At 42.6% G+C, this 24,703-nt stretch overlaps 1 protein-coding gene across 8 annotated transcripts in view; it reads left to right on the plus strand.

Annotated features, from left to right (window-relative positions):
* Window positions 1–24,703, plus strand: part of HEG1 (heart development protein with EGF like domains 1) — a 94,510-nt gene that overhangs the window by 56,829 nt on the left and 12,978 nt on the right. For all 8 annotated transcript variants that reach the window (XM_050916893.1, XM_050916894.1, XM_050916896.1 and 5 more), the window contains 6 exons: window positions 1,737–1,853; window positions 2,357–2,476; window positions 5,541–5,635; window positions 9,942–10,000; window positions 10,642–10,802; window positions 14,014–14,148. In XM_050916893.1, coding sequence (XP_050772850.1) covers window positions 1,737–1,853; window positions 2,357–2,476; window positions 5,541–5,635; window positions 9,942–10,000; window positions 10,642–10,802; window positions 14,014–14,148 — 687 coding nt within the window. The remainder of the gene's footprint in view (window positions 1–1,736; window positions 1,854–2,356; window positions 2,477–5,540; window positions 5,636–9,941; window positions 10,001–10,641; window positions 10,803–14,013; window positions 14,149–24,703) is intronic.

Genomic DNA, 24,703 nt, shown 5'->3' on the forward strand with positions numbered 1-24,703 from the left:
CAGAAACTCCACTTCATAAAACAAAAATACATAATTTGGCAGAAGCAGGCATCTTCACACTTGGCTAAGGGAAAACTCTTTCTAGGAGTGAACTGGAATGGTGACTCATGTACTTATCCTTAAGGGACTAAGGGGGTTGAGGAAAGGTAGCTGTGGCTAGGTCATCAGCATGCTGGGAGGAGTGTGTGAAGAACTTTATATAACAAAAACCCAAGGGCGTCAGTTAGTCTAGTCTCCTTATCTTCTCAATTAAATATATTCAGTAAAGTTTTTATCAGAATGGAAATGTAATCCATAGTTAAAGCCCCTGGGGCTGAAAACACTTGCTACACAGGGTAGTGTTTACTGACTTTGGTCATCCTTTTGACATCAGTAGGACTACATAAAGTAGAAAGTATTACAGCCAGTAATAAGTGTTTACAGGACTGGACTCTATGGCTGAATATTTTTATTACAGATTGTATTTAAGTATATAAGCATTATATTGGGAATAGTGACATGGGTTAATGCATTTTACTTGAGAATGTCATTTAATGTAGCCATCTTTTTATTGAGTGATTCATGTTTTGTTACTTGATTCCTTTTTTAAAAGTCAGGTTTTGACATTTACTGTAAAGAGGAAATCCTTTCAGTGACCTGGACTTAACACTTTGTACTATGGATTTAATAATGCTCTGTATTTTGTAATGCCTGAGAAATGTTAAGGAATTAATAGCCCAGTTCTGCTTGCCTTTCTCATGCAAGCAATCCCATTGATTTCAGTGAGAATGCACACAGGAATATGGGTTGCGGGGTGGAGTCCCATGTGTATCTCATCCCTGTTAGAGCTGGTCGAAAATTTTTGAATTTCAAGATTTTAACAATATTCCAAATCTTGACATTAAAAAAAAAAGAGAAAATTTCCATGTTTTCACAATTTCTTCCCCTCATGTTTCAAAATTTTGGCAAATTCATATTTTAAAAAATAAGGTATAAAGACTTAAGTATCCATGCAATTCCACACTCCCTTCCTTCCTCTCCCCTTCCTTCCTTTTTGGTAATCAGTTTCCTCCCCATATTACAACAGGAAAACTGAAATCAGAGAAGTACCTTTTGGCTACTTACTTTCTGGGTGCCCTACTTGAGACTCCTTAGCCCTGCTTTTCAGAGGTGCCGAACACCCATAACTCTGGTCAGGTGAAGTCATCAGGGTGACCACTCAGCAACTCTGAAAAATCAGTTTGCCTCAGGCTGGACACCGAAAATCAGTGGCCATTTTTGAAATGTTTGGCCTCTGTGACCTGTCTGAGGCCACACAGTAAGTTTGCAGCAGAGCCAGCAAGAGCACACGGGAGTTCCTGAATCCTGTGTTTTAACCATAAAACCATCCTTCCAGCCTTTATGAATTACACTGTTCAGTAATAACCACAAAACAAATCTGAGTGACATGTGCCACCTAGCTTGTCTTGTAATCCGGTGTAATCAACAAACAAGCCAACCCTTCTGGCTACGTTCTGCACTTGGACATGTGCATAATTTATATTCCTATTAATGAGGAAAACACATGTGTCATGAAGAGCATTTCCAGACATGGCAGAAAAGGGGCTGTTCTTTTTAAAAGGGGTGAGAATCCAATGCTTTTTCCCATAAGAATTTGGATGCTCAGTTGTACGGCATGCCAAGCACCTGAAAATAGACAAAACTACAGTCATGCTAGTCAAGCCAGGAATTAATCCCCCAAATGTCTTATTTCACAGTCAATGTCTGCTCCACAAACCCTTGTCTGCATGATGGAAAATGCGTTATTAATGGTGTTATGGGCAATTATCAGTGCAAGTGTTCACCAGCCTGGCAAGGAGAAGACTGCAGTGAAGGTAAAGGACAGTATTGCAGCCAGTGGCTCCTCCGTCTTATACTGGTGACAATTCAAGCAACATCAAATAAATCAGTCTGCATTGCCTGAATGATAGCTGTTTGTAGAAATAGGCCACGACCCCAGGGGCTAGATTACCAGTGTGGAACTCAGAAGACCTGGGTTGTGTGTCTGGTTCTGCCACTAGCCTGTTGAGTGACCCTGGGCAAGTTCCTTCACCTTCACTTTGAGATCTACTGATAAAAAAGTGATTGATAAGAGCTAAGCATTATTATTCACAAGGGCTGAAGCAAAGCCAGTAAAACTACTGAATGAGCATGGGAAAGCTGTTTGCATTTATTCACTCAACTCCAGCACGATATTCAAGAACAGGATAAATAATACTAAGTGGTAACAATGCAGTGAGTCATACAGCAATACATAGAGGGTCTTTTAGTTCTACTGCCAAGGATTTCTTGTAATTCTGTGATTCTACCAGCTGTTGTGTTTTCTCCCTTGTTTCAGATGTGGATGAATGTCTTTCTAGTCCATGCCCAGATTTGGCCACATGTAATAATACTCAGGGCTCCTATGTCTGCAAATGTCCTGTTGGATACCGACTAGAAAAAGGAAAATGCAATTTAGGTAAGAGAATTACTCTGCAAAAAAAAAAAAAAAAGAAAAAGAAAGAAAGAGAGAAATACACAGTTAAAAATAAAAATCTAAGACAGAAATAAAACCAGGGATCAGACAAATCCTTTCCTTTAAAATTCAGCTACCAGTGGTTGGTTTCCATTAGCATAATTGCCTTTTATTGTCTCTATATATGTAGTCTTCTGTATTTTGTGGTGAAATGTCCTTGGGATTTAGTAATATTTAAAGATTTCCTCCACTTTCGTAAAACTATAGAAACAGCATGTTTCAAATAATGGTTACAGGTTTATTTGTATTTTAAGGACAGAAAATCCAGGGTGTTTTAATGAATTCTAACAATCCAAAAGATTTCCACAAAATACTTAGATCCCACTCCGACAAAGACTTAGGTGTATGTTAGTAGGGCCATTGTGTAACTTGACTTCAGTAGGACAAATCATGTGCATAAAGTTAAGCAACTGTGTAAGTCTTTGTAGGAACAAGGCCTTATTTTGTAGCTTTCGTTTAGCATATAGCACAATTATTCAATACCCAAGTTCATCACCTCTATATGCAAGATGACTGAATTTCAGGCTTTTCTCATGGACCATTGTAGAAGTGACTTTGTTTTACAAGACTTTCCTGTAAGCCACAATCTGAAAGAATTACAAATGTGAAAATAGTGCTATTGAATCATGTCTGAGGTATTCATGATGGGCATTTTTAAGATGGACTGCTAGGATAGCAAATGATTTGATTTTATTTTGGACTAAGAAAAAGGCAGATTATATAAACACTAGGAATCTAATTCTCCTTTTATCATGCCAGTGTAAATCAGGAGTCAGAGAAGTCAAAGAGGTTTCTCTGGTACAAAACTTGCCGTGAGAGGAGCACCTGGCCTCTGTGTGTATCTGAAGGCATGGGAGAGGATTGGAGACTTTCTAATGTTATCAGCAACTGTATTTGTCTTTTGGATGAGATAGAAAGCTGAAACTGTGATTCCCCATTTTCACTGACAATCTCATGACATTTAATAGAAGATTTAGGGATAGAATCCCTGCTATTCTGACCAAATTCCAACTTGAGTTATTAGCTTCCGCCCCGAGGCTTGTATAAATCTAGGTAGGCAACAATGCTTTTAACTCTAAAGTGTACCTCATCTCAAAGGCATCACGCATTTCAGTTCCAAAGTTCCCTAAATCCCACACAAATTTGACATCTCTTCTCTCGTATTATTGAAAATTAAATATTGCCAACCGCAAGCCTTCAAAACTCATGAGTCAGGCATCCCCAAAATCAATACATTAGCTTAAAAATCACAGGATTTTAAAAAAATAGAATTTGAATGATTTTTATTTGCCTTCTAGTTTTTGAGTCTTGAGGTTTGTAGTGGGATGATCGGAGGACCAGCTGTCCTAGTGGTCGGGTCTTGGTCTTATGGTTTCTGCCAGCCTAGTCAACCCAGAGGGGCCCTGGCTGCAGCCTCAATCACTTGTGTGTGTTCAGATTGCTTTCACGGAGGCTCTGTCACTACGGAGGAGTGGGGGAGTGGACAAAGTAGGGGGATCTGGGCCCACCCGTTCCAGTGGTCCTGACCCAGTACCCTAGGGGTTTATCAAAGCATTTGGCCCAGCTATTGAGCTACCCAAATTACATTTTCCCCTGGGTCACTTCCTACCAGTCTGGAGCTATTCCAGTTGGAGCATGGTTGCTGGCTTCAGAGACACTCTTTAGTCTCTTAGTGTCCTGTTGAAGCAAATCTCTTTTAGGGCTTTCAGCTCCCCAAAAGTGGGGGGGAGACCAAAGTCCCTGCTTCTAGAACAGCCTTCACAAAGCTGTGGCCACTCCTGACACAGCTCTCAGCTTCATTTTTGCTTCCTGGGGGAGCTTGCAGCTCCCTCCCCACTTCACTGAGCTACCAGTGTATGTGCCTTGGGAACATGCCGTGCCCGTAGGCAGGGCCCACCCCTTAGCTCAAGATTGCTCCACTCCCAGCCCAGCTTCAATGTGGGGCCTGTAGACCCCATCACAAATTTAAACCTAGGTCACATTTTCAAGCTTTTCTCTACACTGACGAGGGCTAAAAAATTACAAAAAAAAAAAAAAAGGCGGCAGCTCAGGTTCTCATCTAATCTCATGCCTCCAGTAGCTGAGGCTTTAAGAAAACCGCCAAATATGGCGAAACATACCAGAAAATCATGAGAGTTGGCCACGCTGAAGTTATTCAAATCAGAAATAAAGACTCTTGTAACGGGGGTTACAGAAAGTTATTTACACCGGAAGAATGAATCCCACAATATTTAAAGTTTCCCGCATTAACAGTGTTTTTGTGTCCGTCCTTTGGAGTCTCTGTCACCCGTTGCACTCCGTATTTGGGCCATGGCAGGTTGTGTGGTGTGCTGCTCTCTCTGAGCCTACAGCAACTTCATCTCAACAGCTGTATGCAATTTTGGGCACCACAACGTAGGAAGGATTTGGAAAAATTAAAAAAAAACCCAGCAAGATCAAGATGCGTGATGCAAAGAATGGAAGATTAGAAATGGAATGAGCAAAATATATGCAGTATAAAAAAGAGACTTGGTGGAGGGGGGAAAGGCAGATGATCTTGGTCTACCAAGACCTTCAGAACAGCCATATAAATATCCCTATAGAGACAGAGAGATTATACTGTATATAGTACAAGAATTATTTCACCCAGCACTGAAAAATAGTTACCTCTCTGGCGGAATGCAGACTGATTAACAGCAAGTAGTACCACTGCGCATCAGGTTAGGACAGGAAATGAAAAAGAACTACTCTCTCTTCAATTTAAGCTACAGGAGTATTCAGTTAGATTACATATAACTATCTGAGCTGGAATTTAGGTAGGACACTGGGGCTGACGCACAATCTCTTGTGAAGAATCCCATGGGATCAATGCTTTATTAGTGGTAAACTCATAGGTTTCCCATTGCTATAGCACTTGCAGTTTTCAAGCAGGCTAACCCCTGTCTAGCTCATGGGACATGATAAGATCGCAGCGTGGGGTATCAACGCTGCATGCCTTGTAGCTAACAGGCTTTGTTTTTAATTTTAGTTAGAACATTTGTTGATCAAGTTGTACTAAAACTGAACACTACTCATGGGAAGTATTCTGAACTCCATCGAATTGAAGATGAAATAACAACAATGGTAAGTGTCTTCTCTAGAACATTAACAAATGCTGCTACGTGTAGATTTCATCCAGCGTCATCATGATCTGTGCAACAAAACACAAGATACAGCAACTCTAAATCATGGGTTTATCTTTGTACCAATGAAATTTTCTGATTCAGGCATTTGTCATTTACTATGTCATGACCATGCCAGCTGCTGAGGACTTCTCCTCAAAGACTGTAAAATATGTTGTAAGCAAGACATAAGAAGTAATTCTTCTGCTCTACTTAGCACAGACTAGGCCTCAGCTGGACTATTGTGTCCAGTTCTGTGTGCCATGTTTCAGGAAGGATATGGACAAATTGGAGAAAGTCCAGAGAAGAGCAACAAAAATGATGAATGGTCTAGAAAACATGACTTATGAGGGAAGATTGAAAAAATTGGGTTTGTTTAGTCTGGAGAAGAGAAGACTGAGAGGGAATATGATAACAGTCTTCAAGTAAATCTTCCTAACTGTGAGGGTGGTTAAGCACTGGAATTAATTGCCCAGGGAGATTGTGGAATCTCCATCACTGGAAATTTTTAAGAACAGATTAGACAAACACCTGTCAGGGGTGGTCTAGATAACCCTTATTCCTGACAAGAGTGCAGGGGACTGGACTAGATGACCTCTTGAGGTCCCTTCCAGTTCTATGAGTCTGAGTCTGTTATTCCAGTGCCTCGTAACAGAATTTTTGTTTGTGTGGGAATTAAAACATGAATCAGCTCTGTGGGCCAAGACTTGTCTTTTTGTTCTGTTTATACAGCACCTAGTTCAGTGGGTCCTGGTGTACAACTGGAGCTCCTGGTTGCTCCCACAATACAAATAAATCATAGGAATGCTGCATTTGCAGAAGAGTACACATTAGACAAACTGCATATAGCCGAATAATACTGGCTGGTGTTCATGCTATTCCAGTCTAAGTTGCCCATCTCTGGGAAGGCCAAAACCGCTGTTGATTGGCCCCCGGGAGAGCCAGGCTTCACCAGTGAGATGTGGGACACCTCACCTCAGCTCTTCCTTCATGCCAGTGGATGGGCTTCATTAGATGTGGGACTTGGATCGTTAGCTCCTTTTTTCCCCCCTTGGCTGAGGGATGGTTTGACCAGGCAGGAAATAAGGGTGGATGATTAGGCTGATAATTATATTAAAAGATCTGCACATTTTTTAAATATTATTTCATCCCCCATCCCATCAATACCTCAATGGAGAGACCCTGCTTCAAGGAGGCTGACTGAGTTAGACTAAGGCAAAGCTCATTCTGACTAGGCTGGGGCTGCCTATTGGCTTGTATTGAGTACCCTCCCCCTAGTGATTTGTTGTTGTACTGCAGTTTCCAATGTTGGGCCTGGTCTACACTACGCGTTTAAACTGATTTTAGCAGCGTTAAACCGATTTAACGCTGCACCCGTCCACACAAACAGTGTGGCCGCAAATCGACAGTATTGGCCTCCGGGCGGTATCCCACAGTGCTCCACTGTGACCGCTCTGGACAGCAATCTGAACTCGGATGCACTGGCCAGGTAGACAGGAAAAGCCCTGTGAACTTTTGAATTTCATTTCCTGTTTGTCCAGCTTGGAGCTCTGATCAGCACGGGTGGCAATGCAGTCCTAAATCCAAAAAGAGCTCCAGCATGGTCTGTACGGGAGATACTGGATCTGATCGCTGTATGGGGAGACAAATCTGTTCTATCAGAGCTCCGTTACAGAAGACGAAATGCCAAAGCATTTGAAAAAAACTCTCCAGGCTATGATACAGAGTCCACAGCACAGTGCTGCGTGACAAGTGTAACGGAAAGCCAAAGAATCAAATGGATGCTCATGGAGGGAGGGAGGGGTACTGAGGACTCCAGCTATCCCACAGTCCCCGAAAAGCATTTGCATTCTTGGCTGAGCTCCCAATGCCTGTAGGGTCAAACATATTGTCCGGGGTGGTTCAGGGTCTATCTCGTCAATTTACCACCCCTCCCCCTCCGTGATAGAAAAGGAGGAAAAATCATTTCTTGACTTTTTTATATGTTACCCTGTGTATACTGCATGCTGCTGGTAGACACGGTGCTGCAGCAGTAAACAGTAGCATCCTCTCTTCTCCCCTCCCCGGTGGCAGATGGTACAGTGCAGTAGGACTGATAGCCATCCTGGTCATGAGCCCGTGAGTGCTCCTGGTTGGCCTCAGGTGAGGCCGGCCAGGGGCGCCTGGGTAAAAATAGGAATGATTCCCAGTAGATGGTACAGAACGGCTGGTAACCGTCCTCATCATAGCAACTGGGGGCTGAGCTCCATCAGCCCCTTCCCTTTCATGTGTAAAGAAAAGATTCTGTACTGCCTGGCCTAGCATAGCTGCAGGATGCTGGGCTCCTCTCCCCCACACCACTTAATGTCCTGCCTGGACTATCATAGCAGCTGGAGGCTGCCTCCCCCTCATTTTATCTCACTAACAAGTCAGTGTTTCTTGTGCCTGCATTCTTTATTACTTCATCACACAAATGAGGGGGACACTGCCACAGTAGCCCAGGAAGGTTGGGGGAGGAGGGAAGCAACGGGTGAGGTTGTTGCAGAGGCACCCCCCGTGAATGGCATGCAGCTCATCATTTCTGCAGGATCTGACACGGAGCGGCTGTGCTCTCTGATACACTGGTTCTCTAGTATGCTTGCCCCATATTCTAGGCAGGACTGACTCTATTTTTAGATACCATAAGGAGGGATTGACTCGAGGAGTCATTCCCATTTTTGTCTTTGCGCCCCCGGCCGACCTCAGCCAGGGGCACCCATGACAGCAGCAGACGGTACAGAACGACTAATAACCGTCTCTGCTGTCGTGCAAAGGCAAATGAATGCTGCTGTGTAGCGCTGCAGTATCGCCTCTGTCAGCGGCGTCCAGTACACATAAGGTGACAGTAAAAAAAAAAACGCTGAACGGGCTCCATGGTTGCTGTGCTATGGTGTCTGCCAGGGCAATCCAGGGAAAAAGGGCGCGAAATGATTGTCTGCTGTTGCTTTCCTGGAGGAAGGAGTGACTGACGACATTTACCCAGAACCATCCATGACAACGATTTTTGCCCCATCAGGCACTGGGATCTCAACCCAGAATTCCAAGGGGCGGGGGAGACTGCGGGAACTATGGGATAGCTACGGAATAGCTACCCACAGTGCAACGCTCCAGAAATCGACGCTAGCCTCGGACCATGGACGCACACCACCGAATTAATGTGCTTAATGTGGTCACGTGCACTCGACTTTATACAATCTGTTTTACAAAACCGGTTTATGTAAAATCGGAATAATCCCGTAGTGTAGACGTACCCTCGGGGATATAAAGCTCTTTATTGCAGGTTCGGAGGCAAACTCAGGGCCAGTGATCCTGGACTCCCCTAGTTTCAGCAACAAGTCTCATAAATACCAGCATGGTGCTGGAACGATGACTGTGGCTCTGAGTACACTATGAGCTAGGGTTGGGGTTCCCCTGCTCGCATACACGTACTCCACTACTCTCAGTGAGCTAGCACGAGTATCAATAGCAGTGTAGCCGTGGTAGCACTGGCAGCGGCAGCACGGTGTAGCTGTGCCATGTACTTACCCACCAGTTTCAGGCGGGTTTGTACTCGGCACAACTAAGCCGTGCTTCTGCGGCTGCTACCGTAGCTACACAGCTATTGAAACTCGCATAGCTTAATACAAGCGAGTGCAAGTTTGTGTAGACAAGCAGGAAACTCAAACTCTTAGCTCATAGTGGAGAGGTAGCCCCATGTATCATTCATACCAGGGACAGTTCTCTTGCTTACCATGTCTTCATTCTTACCTTCTCACAAGTTAGATCAGCTTTTTAGCAGACCTTGGTCACAGCAGTTCGCAGTGCCTGTTTACCAAGCAAGGCGACTTTTTTCTGGTGACATAGGTAAAGCAGCAGGAAGATGGACTTACAGCAGGAAGATACTGACTAAACAGACTTAGGAGAAATCAAAATAAATGACTTGAGTGTGGGATTCAGGGGGAGGTATCTTTGATGATGTGCAGCGTCCAAGTGTGTCTTTCTGAATACTGCCTTATGCAGGCCTCTTTCCTCACTGCTTTGCTGGCTGGTCCTCACCCTTTGTGCTCACTGCACAGCAGGCCCAGGACAGATTCCCATTTTTATAAACCATAGGACTTGCTAATGTCCAAAGCTGCACAATAGCGACTTCATCCTTCCCTTGTTGACAATACAAAGGCCTCTCTGTCTCATTGTAATAAGAGGCTGTTGCGAAGGTCAGAGATCCTTGTTTAATTCCCAAACAGTAATAGAATATTCATTCTTTCCTTCAGCTGAACATGTCTCTTTCAACATTACCTGGCTATTACAACTCAGTAGTTAAAGCTGCAAGGTAAGGAATGTAATATAATGTATGTGTTAAGGATGTATGTGTTGGGGAGGACCAACCTCCTTGATCTGAACAGACGAAAACTCTGGGGAAGTTCAGCTCTGGATCCAAAATTTGCAGTTGATAATAAGATAGACACAGTGTGGCATAAAAGAGGACTCGCTATGGAGCTGAGAGCAAGCAACATTTTAGTACTCTGCCACTGACTTGCTTTGTGGTCATAGGCAAGTCACTTATGGCCTGATTTTCAGAAGTGCTGACCAACCCTAGTTCCCAGTGAAGTCAATGATACCTGTTTTCAAAATCAGGTCATTAATATCCCTAGGCCTAATTTTGCCCCTGAAAAATATGAGAATCTCCTCTCACTAGCTTCATTGTGAATTACTTGTATCTCAGTGCGGACGGGTGGACGGAATTGGGTCTTAAATGTATGTTTGCCCTGTCTGTAAAGTGGGGGTAATACAAGACAGGGTTGTTATGGGGACTTAGCTAATGTTTGGACAGTTTTTTCAATTTTTCATTTTCAAGTATTTTATGCATGCTATGTGTTACTGGTATTAATAATAACAATCTGCCGAGGACATATTAACAATGAAATAAAATGCAAAACAGTGATGCATAGGTTTGTTTTTTTTTTTTGGCAGGGAGTCCAATTCTGTCCGAGTTTCAGTCCAAACCACCTTTTCTTTAGCATCCAATGTGACACTCGTTGACATTGTTAGCAGTGTACGAAGCTACATTAGCGCTTGCAAAACTCCTACTGAAACCTGCCAGTTCATCTCCAGCTTTATGCTGCTCCACAGAGGTAAATAACATCCACATAATGAAAGTGGAAAGCAATCAGCCTTTTATTTGTTTGTGTGTTCTTAAAGTGACTGTGACCCTCTGAAAAGTCCCTTTCAAATATTTATTTCATTTAAATGGAAGTCATCTTAAAGTCCCTGCAGCGTAAAAAGAGACTGCAGATTTCAAGTTTTATCTTACCCGCATATATGAGAAATCTGCCTCTTTGTGAAAACATTACATGGGTGAAAGACATTACACAGCACAGAATTCCAGTCATTGTGAATGGTCCTTTCATCTCTGGGTACGGCATTGAATCCCATCCAGATCAAAAAAATACGAGACTTATTCTAACCACATGGTTTGAACCTATCAAAATGATTTGAGTGCAGAGCTTAGTGCTGCTAAAAAAGGGGAGGGTGACTCCAAATGATGTTTATGGTGAGACAAGCCCTTCCAGTCAATTTGATTATAGCGTTTCTTGGCTGCTCTAGTTAATCTGTACATGCTGGGGGTGGGTTTTTCTTGGTGCCAGATTCCATTGGTGAAAATGAATGGTATTAAAATGGTTCAAGGCAGAGTAACATTTCTATACAGACCCCTCCACCTGCCAAGGACCAAATATGGGATGCAGTGTGTGACTAAGAACCGAAACATGATTCATGAAAGAAACTTTAAAACGCTGTTGGATTCCTTCCTTCCATGGACATAGGTTTCTGTAGCCTCCATTTCATGAGACTGTATTCCTGATGTTATAGTCCAAGTGAGAGAACCCCAAATTTGTGTGCAACACAGGTAGCCTTCAGACGAAAATGAGTGTTATCCCATGAAACGAGGGACATTTGAGAGACAAGTTTCCATTAAAAAGATCTACATCCAGAGTTTTGTGACATAACTGTAGATGTTTTGCTGAGAGGATGAAAGTTGGCAACATTTAGCCTTGGCCCTGAGTCTGAAAGAAAAAGAACATTTAAAACAATTTAAAGAAAAAATGGTCTGGCCATTGAAAGTTGGGAATTTTTAACTCCTTTTCTCTGGGGCTATTTTGCTTATCTAGTCTGACCTCCTGCATAACAGATGCCAAAGCTCTTCAGCTGCTAATTCCTGCCGCCAGCCCAATTAAAGTGGTGGCATTTGATTTGATAGGCCAGCTGAGACCAAGTCCAGCGGGTAGCCTCTTCTGCACTTTTATTTTGGGAGGGTTAGTGTCTAATTTCCTATTAAAGATAAACAGAATTGTTGACAACACAAATTCGTCTGTTACAGGAGTATTAAAAATCAGACTGACAAATTCAGAAGGGAAGGGAATCGAGAAGAGCTGGGACAGTAAAGAGTCATGAGCTCCAATTGGGAGACATAATGTCACAGAAGTTGTAGCAATGATTTATTGTTATCCAAGTTCACCCAACTTGACCCAGCTCTCCTCAGTCAGGCCTGAATCAAAGCCCAGCAAAGCCAATGGAAGTCTTTCTGCGGACTGCAGAGGGCGCTGGATCAGGCCTGTAGTTCAGTTATAAATCTTTACAGGCAGTAAATAACTCCATTTCCCTTAATTCTTTTATTCTGGCCAATCACATTTCTGTGACTCAGCATTAAGATGACGGGATCCATTTTCATGCTGCTTAAGATGGGTACTGGGGTTTCCTTGTTCTGCAATCAAATATGTTGCACAGCCTGGTTCAGAATCCTTACAGGCTCAGAGACCTGGTCTTGGGGAGCGCATTCCTATGCTGCAGAATTCACTCCCTAATACCTTGTACTTATATAGCCCTTCTCGTCTTCAAAGTACTTCACAAACATTAATTGCTCATTTTCCCGTGTTGCTGTATTAAAGAGAATGGAAATGAGGCAAGGGTAAGTAGTTTACCCAAGGCCACACAGAGTATGTCTACACTGCAGTTAGACAACCATGGCTGACCTGTGCCAGCTGACTCAGGCTCCTGGGGCTCAGGCTATGGGTCTGTTTAATTGTGGTGTTTGTTGTTTGGGCTCCGTTCTGCAGCCCAAGCTCTGGGACCATCCAGTCTCGCAGGGTCCTAGAGCCCAGGCTTCAGCCCGAGCCCTAACGTCTACACTGCAACTAACCAGCTCCAGGAGCCCGAGTCATCTGGCACAGGCCAGCCACGGGTTTTTAATTGCACTGTAGACATACCCATAGAGGATTAGAAGTCATGAGTTTCTAGCTCCTGGTTCTATGCTAAGAGCAGTGGGCCATACCCCTCTCTTTCTCTATTCTCCTAGTTTGGTTTGTTTGTACCAGAAGTGTGGGGAAATTACATCTTGGCTGAAATTATAACAGTGTTTGTGGAGTATGCTGCTGTGGTTCTCCTTACTGTATACTACATCTTTACATGTCAGAGGTCTGTCTGTCTGCTAGAAGGCAGAGATGTGAGAGCATTTACGCTGGAAGAGCTTTACAGAGTGAAGGATACTCTGTTTCTCTCTAACAGGGATTTAATGTTTGTGTCCCTTAATCTGAAAGAAATCATCTAGACTGGAAGCACAAGTTGTGTATGGCAAAAAGAACAGCACATATAAGTTATTTTTTTTTAACTGAAGATTTCATACACATTTAGACTGAATATGGCGAGATCTGTGAGACTGCTGAATTCTGTCAAGGGATTACTAGGTTGGACAAAGCACTCAAAAATATATTGCAAGGAACAATGCTGTGTTGGTTGGTAGGAGATAGACCTGATGACTCAGTAGGTCTTTTCCATCTCTAGTATCTGTTCAAATATTGATCCTCATAATAAATAAATTATGTATTTACTGCAGAAATAGGCAAAAATCTCATCCAGGTTATAAGCCCTCCAAAGCCAGGGAGTGTTCAGATGCAAGATTTCAATTCATGCCTATTATATTATATTATTATTTGCACTGTGATAGTGGCTAGGGACCACAACCAGAGACGAGAACCCCATTGTACTAGGTACACTACAATCACATAACAAAAAGGATACAGATATATATCTCCCAGAGCTAAGGACAGCTGTAGAATTCAAATCCATGTTCTGGTTACCACCCTTCCCTACATGTTTGGACCAATCTCTGTTGTAGGGACTGCCATATCCGGTCCTGTGGCTTTATCTCAAAAGGGAGCAAATATTAATAAAGAAACAGGGGAAAACATTACCAACCTCAGTGTGATACAGCAGGAAAGCTGATGATCAATGTGCATAACAGTGTATTTACAAGGACATGTGCTGATACTGGTAATGTCGTTATGATAGTTGGCGGTTTGTGCAAACAGAAGGACCCTGAATGCGACAAAGAAACTTCGGAATGCACCGACAGAGATGGCATTGCAGTCTGTCAATGCAAGAGTGGATACTTTAAATACAAGAAGATAGATCATTCCTGCAGAGGTATTGTTCATTTCACAGCCGGGTTTGCTTTGGTTTTTGCTTAATATTTTGTTTCCAGTTGAAATGATTTTCACAAGGGTTCTTTGTATTTCTTTGCATGCTAAGCAGCTCAGTATTGTGAATAAACATTAACAGTTTAGATTTCTTCCATTTGGATATGGTGCTTTACAGTAGAAATTGAAGATATTCTCGCTCACTAGAGTAATCATAATATTATCACTTTTGGGAGCCTGCTGTGCAAGTCAGAAAGGTCCAGTGAAAAGAGACAAGGGGTTGGAATGCCAGAGGCAGCCGTTCAGTGGCATAGTGCACAGATGACATAGCGCACTTTTTTGTGTTGTTCTTTTGTTTGAACTCCAGGGGAAGTAAAAAGATAAATGTTTTAAATTCACAAGCTGTATTTGTGTATCCTTAGTATTTTGAAATGACCAAGTAGCTGAGAAGGAGTGTGAATTTATTTTGTCTTCAAAAGGATCATAATAGATATTTAAATACAAGAGCCAGTATCTCCGAATGACTGCCTTAGCAGCCACAGAGCTATTTCACTACATTTGAAATAAATTACGGTCAATTTTGCTCCTGCAGTGATCAAAATAAATGTACATAGGTACAATGGAGCCCATTGCCTGCCTAGACTAATTTCTCCTGTGGTGTGTCATAAGAAGTCCAGCTTCCTGATCATTAATACACTTATGACTTCAATGGTTATTGGGTACTTTTTGTTTCTAGCCATGACTGCAACATGCTGGATACTGTATAAATGTGTGGGAAGAGTGTCCCTGCTCCAAAGAACTCACAATCTACAAAAGATGACACCATCTTCCCCGCTGTGTCTTATGAAGCAGCCAGTTGGTGATTAGTCATGTTTTGACAATATCACAATTTGTAAGAGACCAGATGGACATTGGATTGGGACCTAGGAGTCCTGACTTCCAACCCTGGCTCAGCTATTCTCTGTGACCTTGGGCAGGACACTTCACCTGATTGTGCCTCTGTTTCCCCACCCAACCTTTATGTGTGAGCTCTTTGGAACAAGGTATATGTCTTGCTATATTTATGTACAGCGCTTTGCACGGTGAGGCCCCAATCTCAGTTGGGGTCTGTACATGCTATTGTAAAACAAATGACTCCTTTGTGAGTGTATACATGGGAGAGAGGGGGAGTGCATGTGTGTAGGGCGGTATTTTTGTAAAGATATGTTGACTATCCCCAATTAGTCCTTAACCTTGCCATGCTTAGTTGGCTAGGTTCTTGTTGACAGCACAATGAAAGAACCTTGTCAAATAGCACTAAGCAATTCTAGTCAGGTCTGCAGCGTCTTTGAAGCCAGATAAAAATCATCTAATCTGCCTGCTTTAAAAAATATGTGGTAATGTTTCCCTGCTTTGACCTCATACATGTAATGGGATCATCAGCATCACTGGCATCTAACAGCAACAAAGAGGAGGAGACAGGATGTGTGAAACCCACATAAAATAACATCTAGTTTTTATTTCAATAGGCTCCAGTCTGAGAAAGTAGCATTCCTTTTTTTCCCCTCTAAGAATGGAGGAAGGTGGGTGTCAAATGATGAAGAGATTGCTGCAGTGTAACTTGCAGGGGCTGGGGCTGAGAAGAAGGATGGTCCAGTGGTTAGGGTGCTAGCCTGGGCCTTGAGAGATCCAGCTTTAGTTTCTTGCTCTGGCACAGGCTTCCTGTATGACCTTGGGCAAGTCACTTCATCTCTGTGTGCCTTCGCTTCCCACCTGTAAAATGAGGGTAATAGTATTTATCCATCCCTGGGGGAATGCTGTGCGAAGAATAAAGCTTGTGAGATGCTCCAATACTATGGTAATAGGGGCTTTGTAAGTATCTCAGATGGGATGGGATCATTCTGTTCTCACTCCATCTATAAAATAAATAGGATAGTTTATTGGTCAAGGGGCTTGCAGCAGAACGATAAAAGACACCCCATCACCTCTGTTATGATAAAACAAGCAGGACAATCAGGACATTTTAGAGAGGATGACACCTCCATGAGCTTGCAAATGGCATAGGTAAAAATTACTCTGCGGCAGATGGCCTTTTACACACCTCTGTGCTGTGGAGAATTTTACCTTCATGTTGTCAAGAGCTGGGGACAGAGCAGGAAGCCATCTTCTTTAATGACCCACAGTATGTGGGAGTGGGGCAAGACCTTCAAAAGAGCTCATGGCTAGATTTTTCAGGTGCTCAGCATGTGCAGTTAGGGCCCGATTTTTGACAGAGCTGTGCCTCCGTTGTGTGATCCAGATTTTCAAAAGGACTTAGCATCCAGCAGCTCCCAATTTGACATTTACAGAGATTTTTTTTTCAAAAGAGTGCCAGACCCAACGTGCTGAGCTCTTTTGAAAAACTGCCCTGTATACAGGTGCCTAAAAAGGGACAGAGGTGTCTAGAAAAACTGGCCCTGATTGTGAGTGCTGAAAATGTAGCCCATAGCAAGTTAAATGTTTGCAAGTGGTCATTCTAATTATAGTGTTCCTTCCTGTGGGAAATGCCAATTGTACTAGGCTACCAGGAATCCTTTACAGGAAGTTGGGTGTGATTTGGAGAGGACAAAAGGCATGGTGATTGGTCAGCAGCAAACCTCCAGGTGTGTCTCTTTCCTGACTAAAAGCTAAAGATCACTTGTGGGAAATCTGCCACCTGGAGCACACTGGTAATTCTGGCTCCACAAATATCTAATATTAATGAGGTTTAAGGGAGGAGTTCTCAAAGGAGCCGGAAGGAGCTTGAAAATCTCAGCCTAAATACCATTCCTCATGCGTTCCATTCATCTCCAGGTAGCTGACATTTCCATCCTTTCCAGGACATGTCACCAAGCCTGCAGGGTTGATGAAGAAAAGGTCACCACAGGCTTGCTGTGTCGGCTTTGCGGGGTGCATTTTTCTCAATAAAACCATGTGCCCTTGTGTGAGCTGAGAGAGGCTCTGATCACTTCCTCTCATCCAAAAGTTTCCAAGAGTCCCCTCAAGCATTCACTGGGAGAGGGAGGTCAAGCTGGACAAAAAGAAATCCTGAGTGAAAAGTCGAAAGAGGATTGGAGTTGAACGTTCTGCCTGGCTGCAGGCCTCTCCAGTCCTTAATATCCCCCATCCCGCCCCCTCCACCTCCCAGTTTAGATTCATAGGCATAGTTTGACTTCTGTATTTGGGGGGCAGCTCCAATCAGGCTAATGGGGACATGTGTGGGTGTCCAGTTCTGCGCCTTGTGGGGGCAACACACCCCCTGCCTCCCCCAAACTACAGCGATGTTTAGATTTCAGATTAGCTGGTAATAGTTAAAAGCTTGGAGAGTGGGAGTGGCACAGTGAGCTCTCTTTGATGCAGAGTCAAAGGAACTGGAAGCCAGCAGCATGACAGTAGGGGGAGAGCAGGCGGGGTAGTGAAAGGGAAATAGGAGCAGAGTTCTGCAGCTCTGCATTACATTTAAAGAACCCTCAGATGCACAGAAATGGTGAATCCAGGATCCGCCCCCGCCCTCTATGCAATAGCTTTCCTGTCTGTGGGACTGGAAAATTTTGGTTCCCGTAAGTGGGGGGGTGCACTGACTGCACAGCTGTGCAGCTGCATCCCTGCGGGTGAGAGATTGGGGTCAGGTTAGACCACAAAATCGGCCAGTCCTTCCCCACTTCCCAAGCAGCAGAAGAGTGCTAAGGCTATGGAGACTATACTAATCGTTAGGCTGCAGTCACCTTTGTGGAGCACAGCCTGAGAGATAGGATTGCTCCCAATGCAAGGTTCTGTAATGCCCAATCTAGTTACTCAGGCTGGAGGAAGATTTCCCCAAGTCCCTCTCATGGATCTTGTAACATGAACAAACCACTCTAGCTCTGCTCTTTTGCTGACACCTCACTACTATGTACAGGTTGGGTGTATATAATTTTGTATTTATTTGCATGTCCTGGTTTCTGGTTGACTGAGACACTCATCACGTGTCCTTCTACTTATGGACTCTTCTTTGTAGGGTGACCAGATGTCCCGATTTTGTAGGGACAGTCCCGATTTTACTAGGTTTTTCGTATATAGGCGCCTATTACCCCTCACCCCCGTCCTGATTTTTTACACTTGCTGTCTGGTCACCTTACTTCCTTGATTTTATAAAAATCAAAAGAGAAAGTTCATAATAAATCTAATACAATTAATATGATGGACAGACTTAAATATGAATGATGATTGGCAACTAAATAGCCAAAAAAACTACAATCGCGAGATATTGAAAAAAATTATTGTGTTTTTTTTTTAAAAAAGCCAGACTGGTTTAAAAGGGAAATGAAAGCAGCAATAAAAAATAATATAAATAATAAATGGAAAAAAGGGAAAGTTGATAGCAATGAAAATATTTGGTTAGGGAAGGAAAAGGATACAAGGAGAAATCTATGTCCAGAAGTGTTAAGTACAATAGGAAGGAGTTTTTTAAGTAATTCAGGAACTGAAGAAGTCCTAATAATGGTATTGGCCCATTATTAGATGGAAATGGTAGAACTGTCGAGCAGAAAAGGCAGAAGTGTCAAGTAAATATTTCTATTCTTGGAAAAATCAGATAATGTATTTATATCATATGATGAAATATTTTTCATTCCAACAATAACTAAGAAAGATGTTAAATAGCAGCTGCTAACGCCAGACAGTTTTAAATCAGCATGTTTAGAAAACTTGCACTCGAGAGTTTTAAAAGAATTGACTGAGGAGCTCACTAGACCATTAATGTTGATTTTTAATAAGTCTTAGAACACTGGAAAAGTTCCAGAAGACTAGAAAAGAGCTAATGTTGTGCCAATATTTTAACAGGGTAAATGAGATGATTGAGCAATTATAGGCCAGTCAGCCTGACATAATTCCTGGACAAAACAATAGAATGGCTAATATGAGACTCAATTAATAAAGAATTGAAGGAGGGTAATGTAATTAATGCCAGTCAACATGGGCTGAGGGAAGAAAGAGCCTATCAACGTAACCTGATTTTTTTTAATGAGATTACAAGTTTGATTGCTATAGGTAACAAAGTTGATATCATATACTTAGATTTTTGTAAGGCATTTGACTTGGTACCACACAGCATTTTGATTAAGAAACTGGAAGAAAACAAAATCACCAGTGGCACATATTCAATGGATTAAAAACTGGCTAATTGATAGGTAACGTTGCAAATGGGGAATCAGCTTGGAGGTTTCTAGTGGGTTCCCTCAGGGATCAATTCTTGGCCCTCTGCTGTTTTTATCAATGACCTGAAATAAAATTTAAAATCATCACTGATAAAGTTTGCAGCTGACCCAACATCGAGGATGGACAGGTCACTCATACAGAGCGATTTGGACCCTATAGTAATCTGGGAGCAAGCAGTACTGCCAAATGTAATGCCACACATCTAGGAACAAAGAATGTAGGCTGTACTTACATGATGGGGGACTGGGAAGCAGTGCTTCTGAAAAAGACTTGGGGATCCTGGTGGATAATGAGCTGATATAAAGTCTCTGTGCAACACTGGCTAACGAGATCTTTGGATGTATAAATGGGACTGTCAAGTATGGGGATTATATTGCCTCTGCATTTGGCAGTGGTGCAATTCTTCTGGAATACTGTGTCCATTTCTGGTGTCCACAGTTCAAGAAGGATGTTGAAACACTGGAGAGTGTTCTGAGAAGAACCATGAGAATGAATAAGGATTGGAAAACCGATCTTACAATGGTAGATTCAAGGAGCTTAATCCATGTAGTTTATCAAAGAAAAGATTAAGGAGTTATTTGAACATATACATAAGTATCTACATGGGGAACAGAAATATTACAATAGAGGGTTCTTCCTTCTAGCAGACAAAGTATAATAAGATCCAATGGCTGAAAGTTGCAGCTAGACAAATTTAGACTAAAAATAAACTAGACAAATTTTAGACTAAAGTTACCTTTAATCATTAATAAAATTTTGAACAGTCGGGGTAGTGGATTCTCCATCACTGGAAAATTTAAAATCAAGTTTGGAGTTTTTCCAAAAAGATATGCTCTAGTAAAACCACAGCTATTGGATCTGAAATAGAAATTAATTCAGGGATATGCTATAGCCTATGGTATGCAGGAGATGATCACAGTGGTCTCTTGGCCTTAAAATTGATGAGTCTGTCAATTACTATTGATGTTATGAGATCCCCCTACTACAGAATTCTCCTCATCTACTATGATGATGTTGCCATCTTAATTGTGTACAGATTAATGTCACACAGTTTCTTTTCTTTTCCTTGCCAAATATCTGAACACAGAGATACAGTCTTATGACTAGATATGTATTCATCCAGTTGTACAAGAACTTTAAAGGCATTTCATATGTTATAAACTGCACACTACAGTCATAGAGCTAGGAGACAAAGATCTTGTCAGGTGTATTGCTGTGGGTTAACAGTGACCTTCACTGATCAGCTGTGATTATCACTGGTAGGCTCTTCTTGAAGTATAGCTTTGGGGTCTTATTACAATCCCATATGCTTTATATTCTGCTTTAAGGTGGAAGTACGAATTACAAAGTGGCCCAGAGGCTTAACATCTGCACAAGAAGCCAAGGCTGTGTGGTTAGGTCGATCACATCACAGTGGGCTGGTGCAGTTTAAGAACATAAAAAAATGATGCATTTGGACTCTGAAAAGTAATCGGGCTAGAGAATGGTGGCTAACTGCATACCTTGTCAAATCATCGTCACTAGTTTTGGCCTGGGAGAGAGAGATGCAGTTTGACCTCCTAACTGAAGAAGGAGTTCCATGCTACTGAATTGGAATTAAAAAAGAAAAAACAAAAAGTAGAAACAATTTTTTTTTCAAAACCAATCTGTTTTGGATGACTTGAAATGCTCTGTTTCGATTAAATCAAAACATTGTTCCAATTCTAACATCTAAAAATATATATACATTTCAAAACGAAAAATCAGAATGCTTCATTTCCAATATTTTTAGAACAAAATGTCATTGAAATGGCCATATTCCCACAGAAAGTTTTGATTCTGATGAGATTCCATTTTCCTATGGAAACATGTTCCATAAAAAAAAAATGGGACCAGCTCTAATTATTATCTGAGGTGCCAATCCAGCAAGGCACTTAAGCACTTGAGTAGTCCCGTTGAAGGCAGTTGGTGGGTTTCACAGTGTGGCTCAGCTCCATAAATGAAATAAGTTCAGCTCCCTTATACCAGATAGGTGCTCCCTTTTGGCCAGTTAAGAGGGTGGGACAGCACCTGGGGGGCTCATAGACTCATAGACTCTAGGACTGGAAGGGACCTCGAGAGGTCATCGAGTCCAGTCCCCTGCCATCATGGCAGGACCAAATACTGTCTAGACCATCCCTAATAGACATTTATCTAACCTACTCTTAAATATCTCCAGAGATAGAGATTCCACAACTTCCCTAGGCAATCTATTCCAGTGTTTAACTACCCTGACAGTTAGGAATTTTTTCCTAATGTCCAACCTAAATCTCCCTTGCTGCAGTTTAAGCCCATTGCTTCTTGTTCTATCATTGGAGGCTAAGGTGAACAAGTTTTCTCCCTCCTCCTGATGACACCCTTTTAGATACCTGAAAACTGCTATCATGTCCCCTCTCAGTCTTCTCTTTTCCAAACTAAACAAACCCAATTCCTTCAGCCTTCCTTCATAGGTCATGTTCTCAAGACCTTTAATCATTCTCGTTGCTCTTCTCTGGACCCTCTCCAGTTTCTCCACATCTTTCTTGAAATGCGGTGCCCAGAACTGGACACAATACTCCAGTTGAGGCCTAACCAGCGCAGAGTAAAGCGGAAGAATGACTTCTCGTGTCTTGTTTACAACGCACCTGTTAATGCATCCCAGAATCACGTTTGCTTTTTTTGCAACAGTATCACACTGTTGACTCATATTAAGCTTGTGGTCCACTATGACCCCTAGATCTCTTTCTGCCATACTCCTTCCTAGACAGTCTCCTCCCATTCTATATGTGTGAAATTGATTGTTCCTTCCTAAGTGAAGCACTTTGCATTTATCTTTAATGAACTTCATCCTGTTTACCTCAGACCATTTCTCCAATTTGTCCAGATCATTTTGAATTTTGACCCTGTCCTCCAAAGCAGTTGCAATCCCTCCCAGTTTGGTATCGTCCGCAAACTTAATAAGCGTACTTTCTATGCCAACATCTAAATCGTTGATGAAGATATTGAACAGAGCCAGTCCCAAAACAGACTCCTGCGGAACCCCACTTGTTATACCTTTCCAGCAGGATTGGGAGCCTTTAACAACGACTCTCTGAGTACGGTTATCCAGCCAGTTATGCACCCACCTTATAGTAGCCCCATCTAAATTGTACTTTCCTAGTTTGTCTATAAGAATATCATGCGAGACCGTATCAAATGCCTTACTAAAGTCTAGGTATATCACATCCACCGCTTCTCCCTTATCCACAAGGCTCGTTATCCTATCAAAGAATGCTATCAGATTAGTTTGACACGATTTGTTCTTTACAAATCCATGCTGGCTATTCCCTATCACCTTACCACCTTCCAAGTGTTTGCAGATGATTTCTTTAATTATCTGCTCCATTATCTTCCCTGGCACAGAAGTTAAACTAACTGGTCTGTAGTTTCCTGGGTTGTTTTTATTTCCCTTTTTATAGATGGGCACTATATTTGCCCCCTTCCAGTCTTCTGGAATCTCCCCAGTCTCCCATGATTTCCCAAAGATGATAGTTAGAGGCTCAGATACCTCCTCTATTAACTCCTTGAGTATTCTAGGATGCATTTCATCAGGCCCTGGTGACTTGCAGGCATCTAACTTTTCTAAGTGATTTTTTACTTGTTCTTTTTTTATTTTATCTTCTAAACCTACCCTCTTCCCGTAAGCATTCCCTTTATTAGACATTCCTTCAGACTTCTCAGTGAAGACCGAAACGAAGAAGTCATTAAGCATCTCTGCCATTTCCAAGTCTCCCGTTACTGTTTCCCCCTCCTCACTGAGCAGTGGACCTACCCTGTCCTTGGTCTTCCTCTTGCTTCTAATGTATTGATAAAAAGTCTTCTTGTTTCCCTTTATTCCCATAGCTAGTTTGATCTCATTTTGTGCCTTTGCCTTTCTAATCTTGCCTCTGCATTCCTGTGTTATTTGCCTATATTCGTCCTTTGTAATCTGACCTAGTTTCCATTTTTTATATGATGCCTTTTTATTTTGTAGGTCACGCAAGATCTCGTGGTTAAGCCAAGGTGGTCTTTTGCCACATTTTCTATCTTTCCTAACCATCGGAATAGCTTGCTTTTGGGCCCTTAATAGCGTCCCTTTGAAAAACTGCCAACTCTCCTCAGTTGTTTTTCCCCTCAGTCTTGATTCCCATGGGACCTTACCTATCAGCTCTCTGAGCTTACCAAAATCCGCCTTCCTGAAATCCATTGTCTCTATTTTGCTGTGCTCCCTTCTACCCTTCCTTAGAATTGTAAACTCTATTATTTCATGATCACTTTCACCCAAGCTTCCTTCTACTTTCAAATTCTCAACGAGTTCTTCCCTATTTGTTAAAATCAAGTCTAGAACAGCTTCCCCCCTAGTAGCTTTTTCAACTTTCTGAAATAAAAAGTTGTCTGCAATGCAGTCCAGGAACTTATTGGCTAAAGGATTAGAGAAAGAGAGGAGGTCGTCTCTGGAGAAAGCAACAGAGAGCTGTCTGCAGGCCTTCATTGGAAAGGAGGAGGATTTATCAGGAAGCCAGTGGAGGAGTTAACCTGCTGACTTTTCAAGAGCCAGTGCCAGCAGGCTGAAAAGAGCTGAGGGCTAGGAAGCCAATGGAGGGGCTAGCCAGCCATCCTTCCTGAGCCAGAAAATCATGGCTGGAGAGGGCTGAAGGCTCAGAGCAACAGAGGGAGATGTGTGCTGGAGAGCTGAAACCAGAGGTCCAGAAAGCTGGGAGTGAGGTGTCATGAGGAGGAGGGAGAAAACTTGTTCACCTTAGCCTCCAATGATAGAACAAGAAGCAATGGGCTTAAACTGCAGCAAGGGAGATTTAGGTTGGACATTAGGAAAAAGTTCCTAACTGTCAGGGTAGTTAAACACTGGAATAGATTGCCTAGGGAAGTTGTGGAGTCTCCATCTCTGGAGATATTTAAGAGTAGGTTAGATAAATGTCTATTAGGGATTGTCTAGACAGTATTTGGTCCTGCCATGAGGGCAGGGGACTGGACTCGATGACCTCTCGAGGTCCCTTCCAGTCCTTGAGTCTATGAGGGATCCTGGAGCTGTACAGAAGGGCTGAGGAATGGTGGTGGTGTTCTGGAGATCTGGGGCATGGCAAAATAACGCTGGGGCTCTGTTGGATGTTCTCTCTCTGGACTTGGGTTGTGGGACTTGGTTGGGACTTGTTTCGTTATGGTTTAGATGCATGGGACTTTTTAAATAAATGAACCCCACAAGGGCCATTCGTACTCAGAAGGACTGCTTGGGGAGTCTGAAGGAGGGAAACGGAGGCAGGTGTGCTTGTCATGCCTCAGCCTGCCACCAGAGAGTGCTCTAGACGTGCACTGCCCTATGACAGAGGACTACTCTT

Source organism: Gopherus flavomarginatus, chromosome 10 (genome assembly GCF_025201925.1).
Source record: "Gopherus flavomarginatus isolate rGopFla2 chromosome 10, rGopFla2.mat.asm, whole genome shotgun sequence".
Classification (NCBI taxonomy): Eukaryota; Metazoa; Chordata; order Testudines; family Testudinidae; genus Gopherus; species Gopherus flavomarginatus.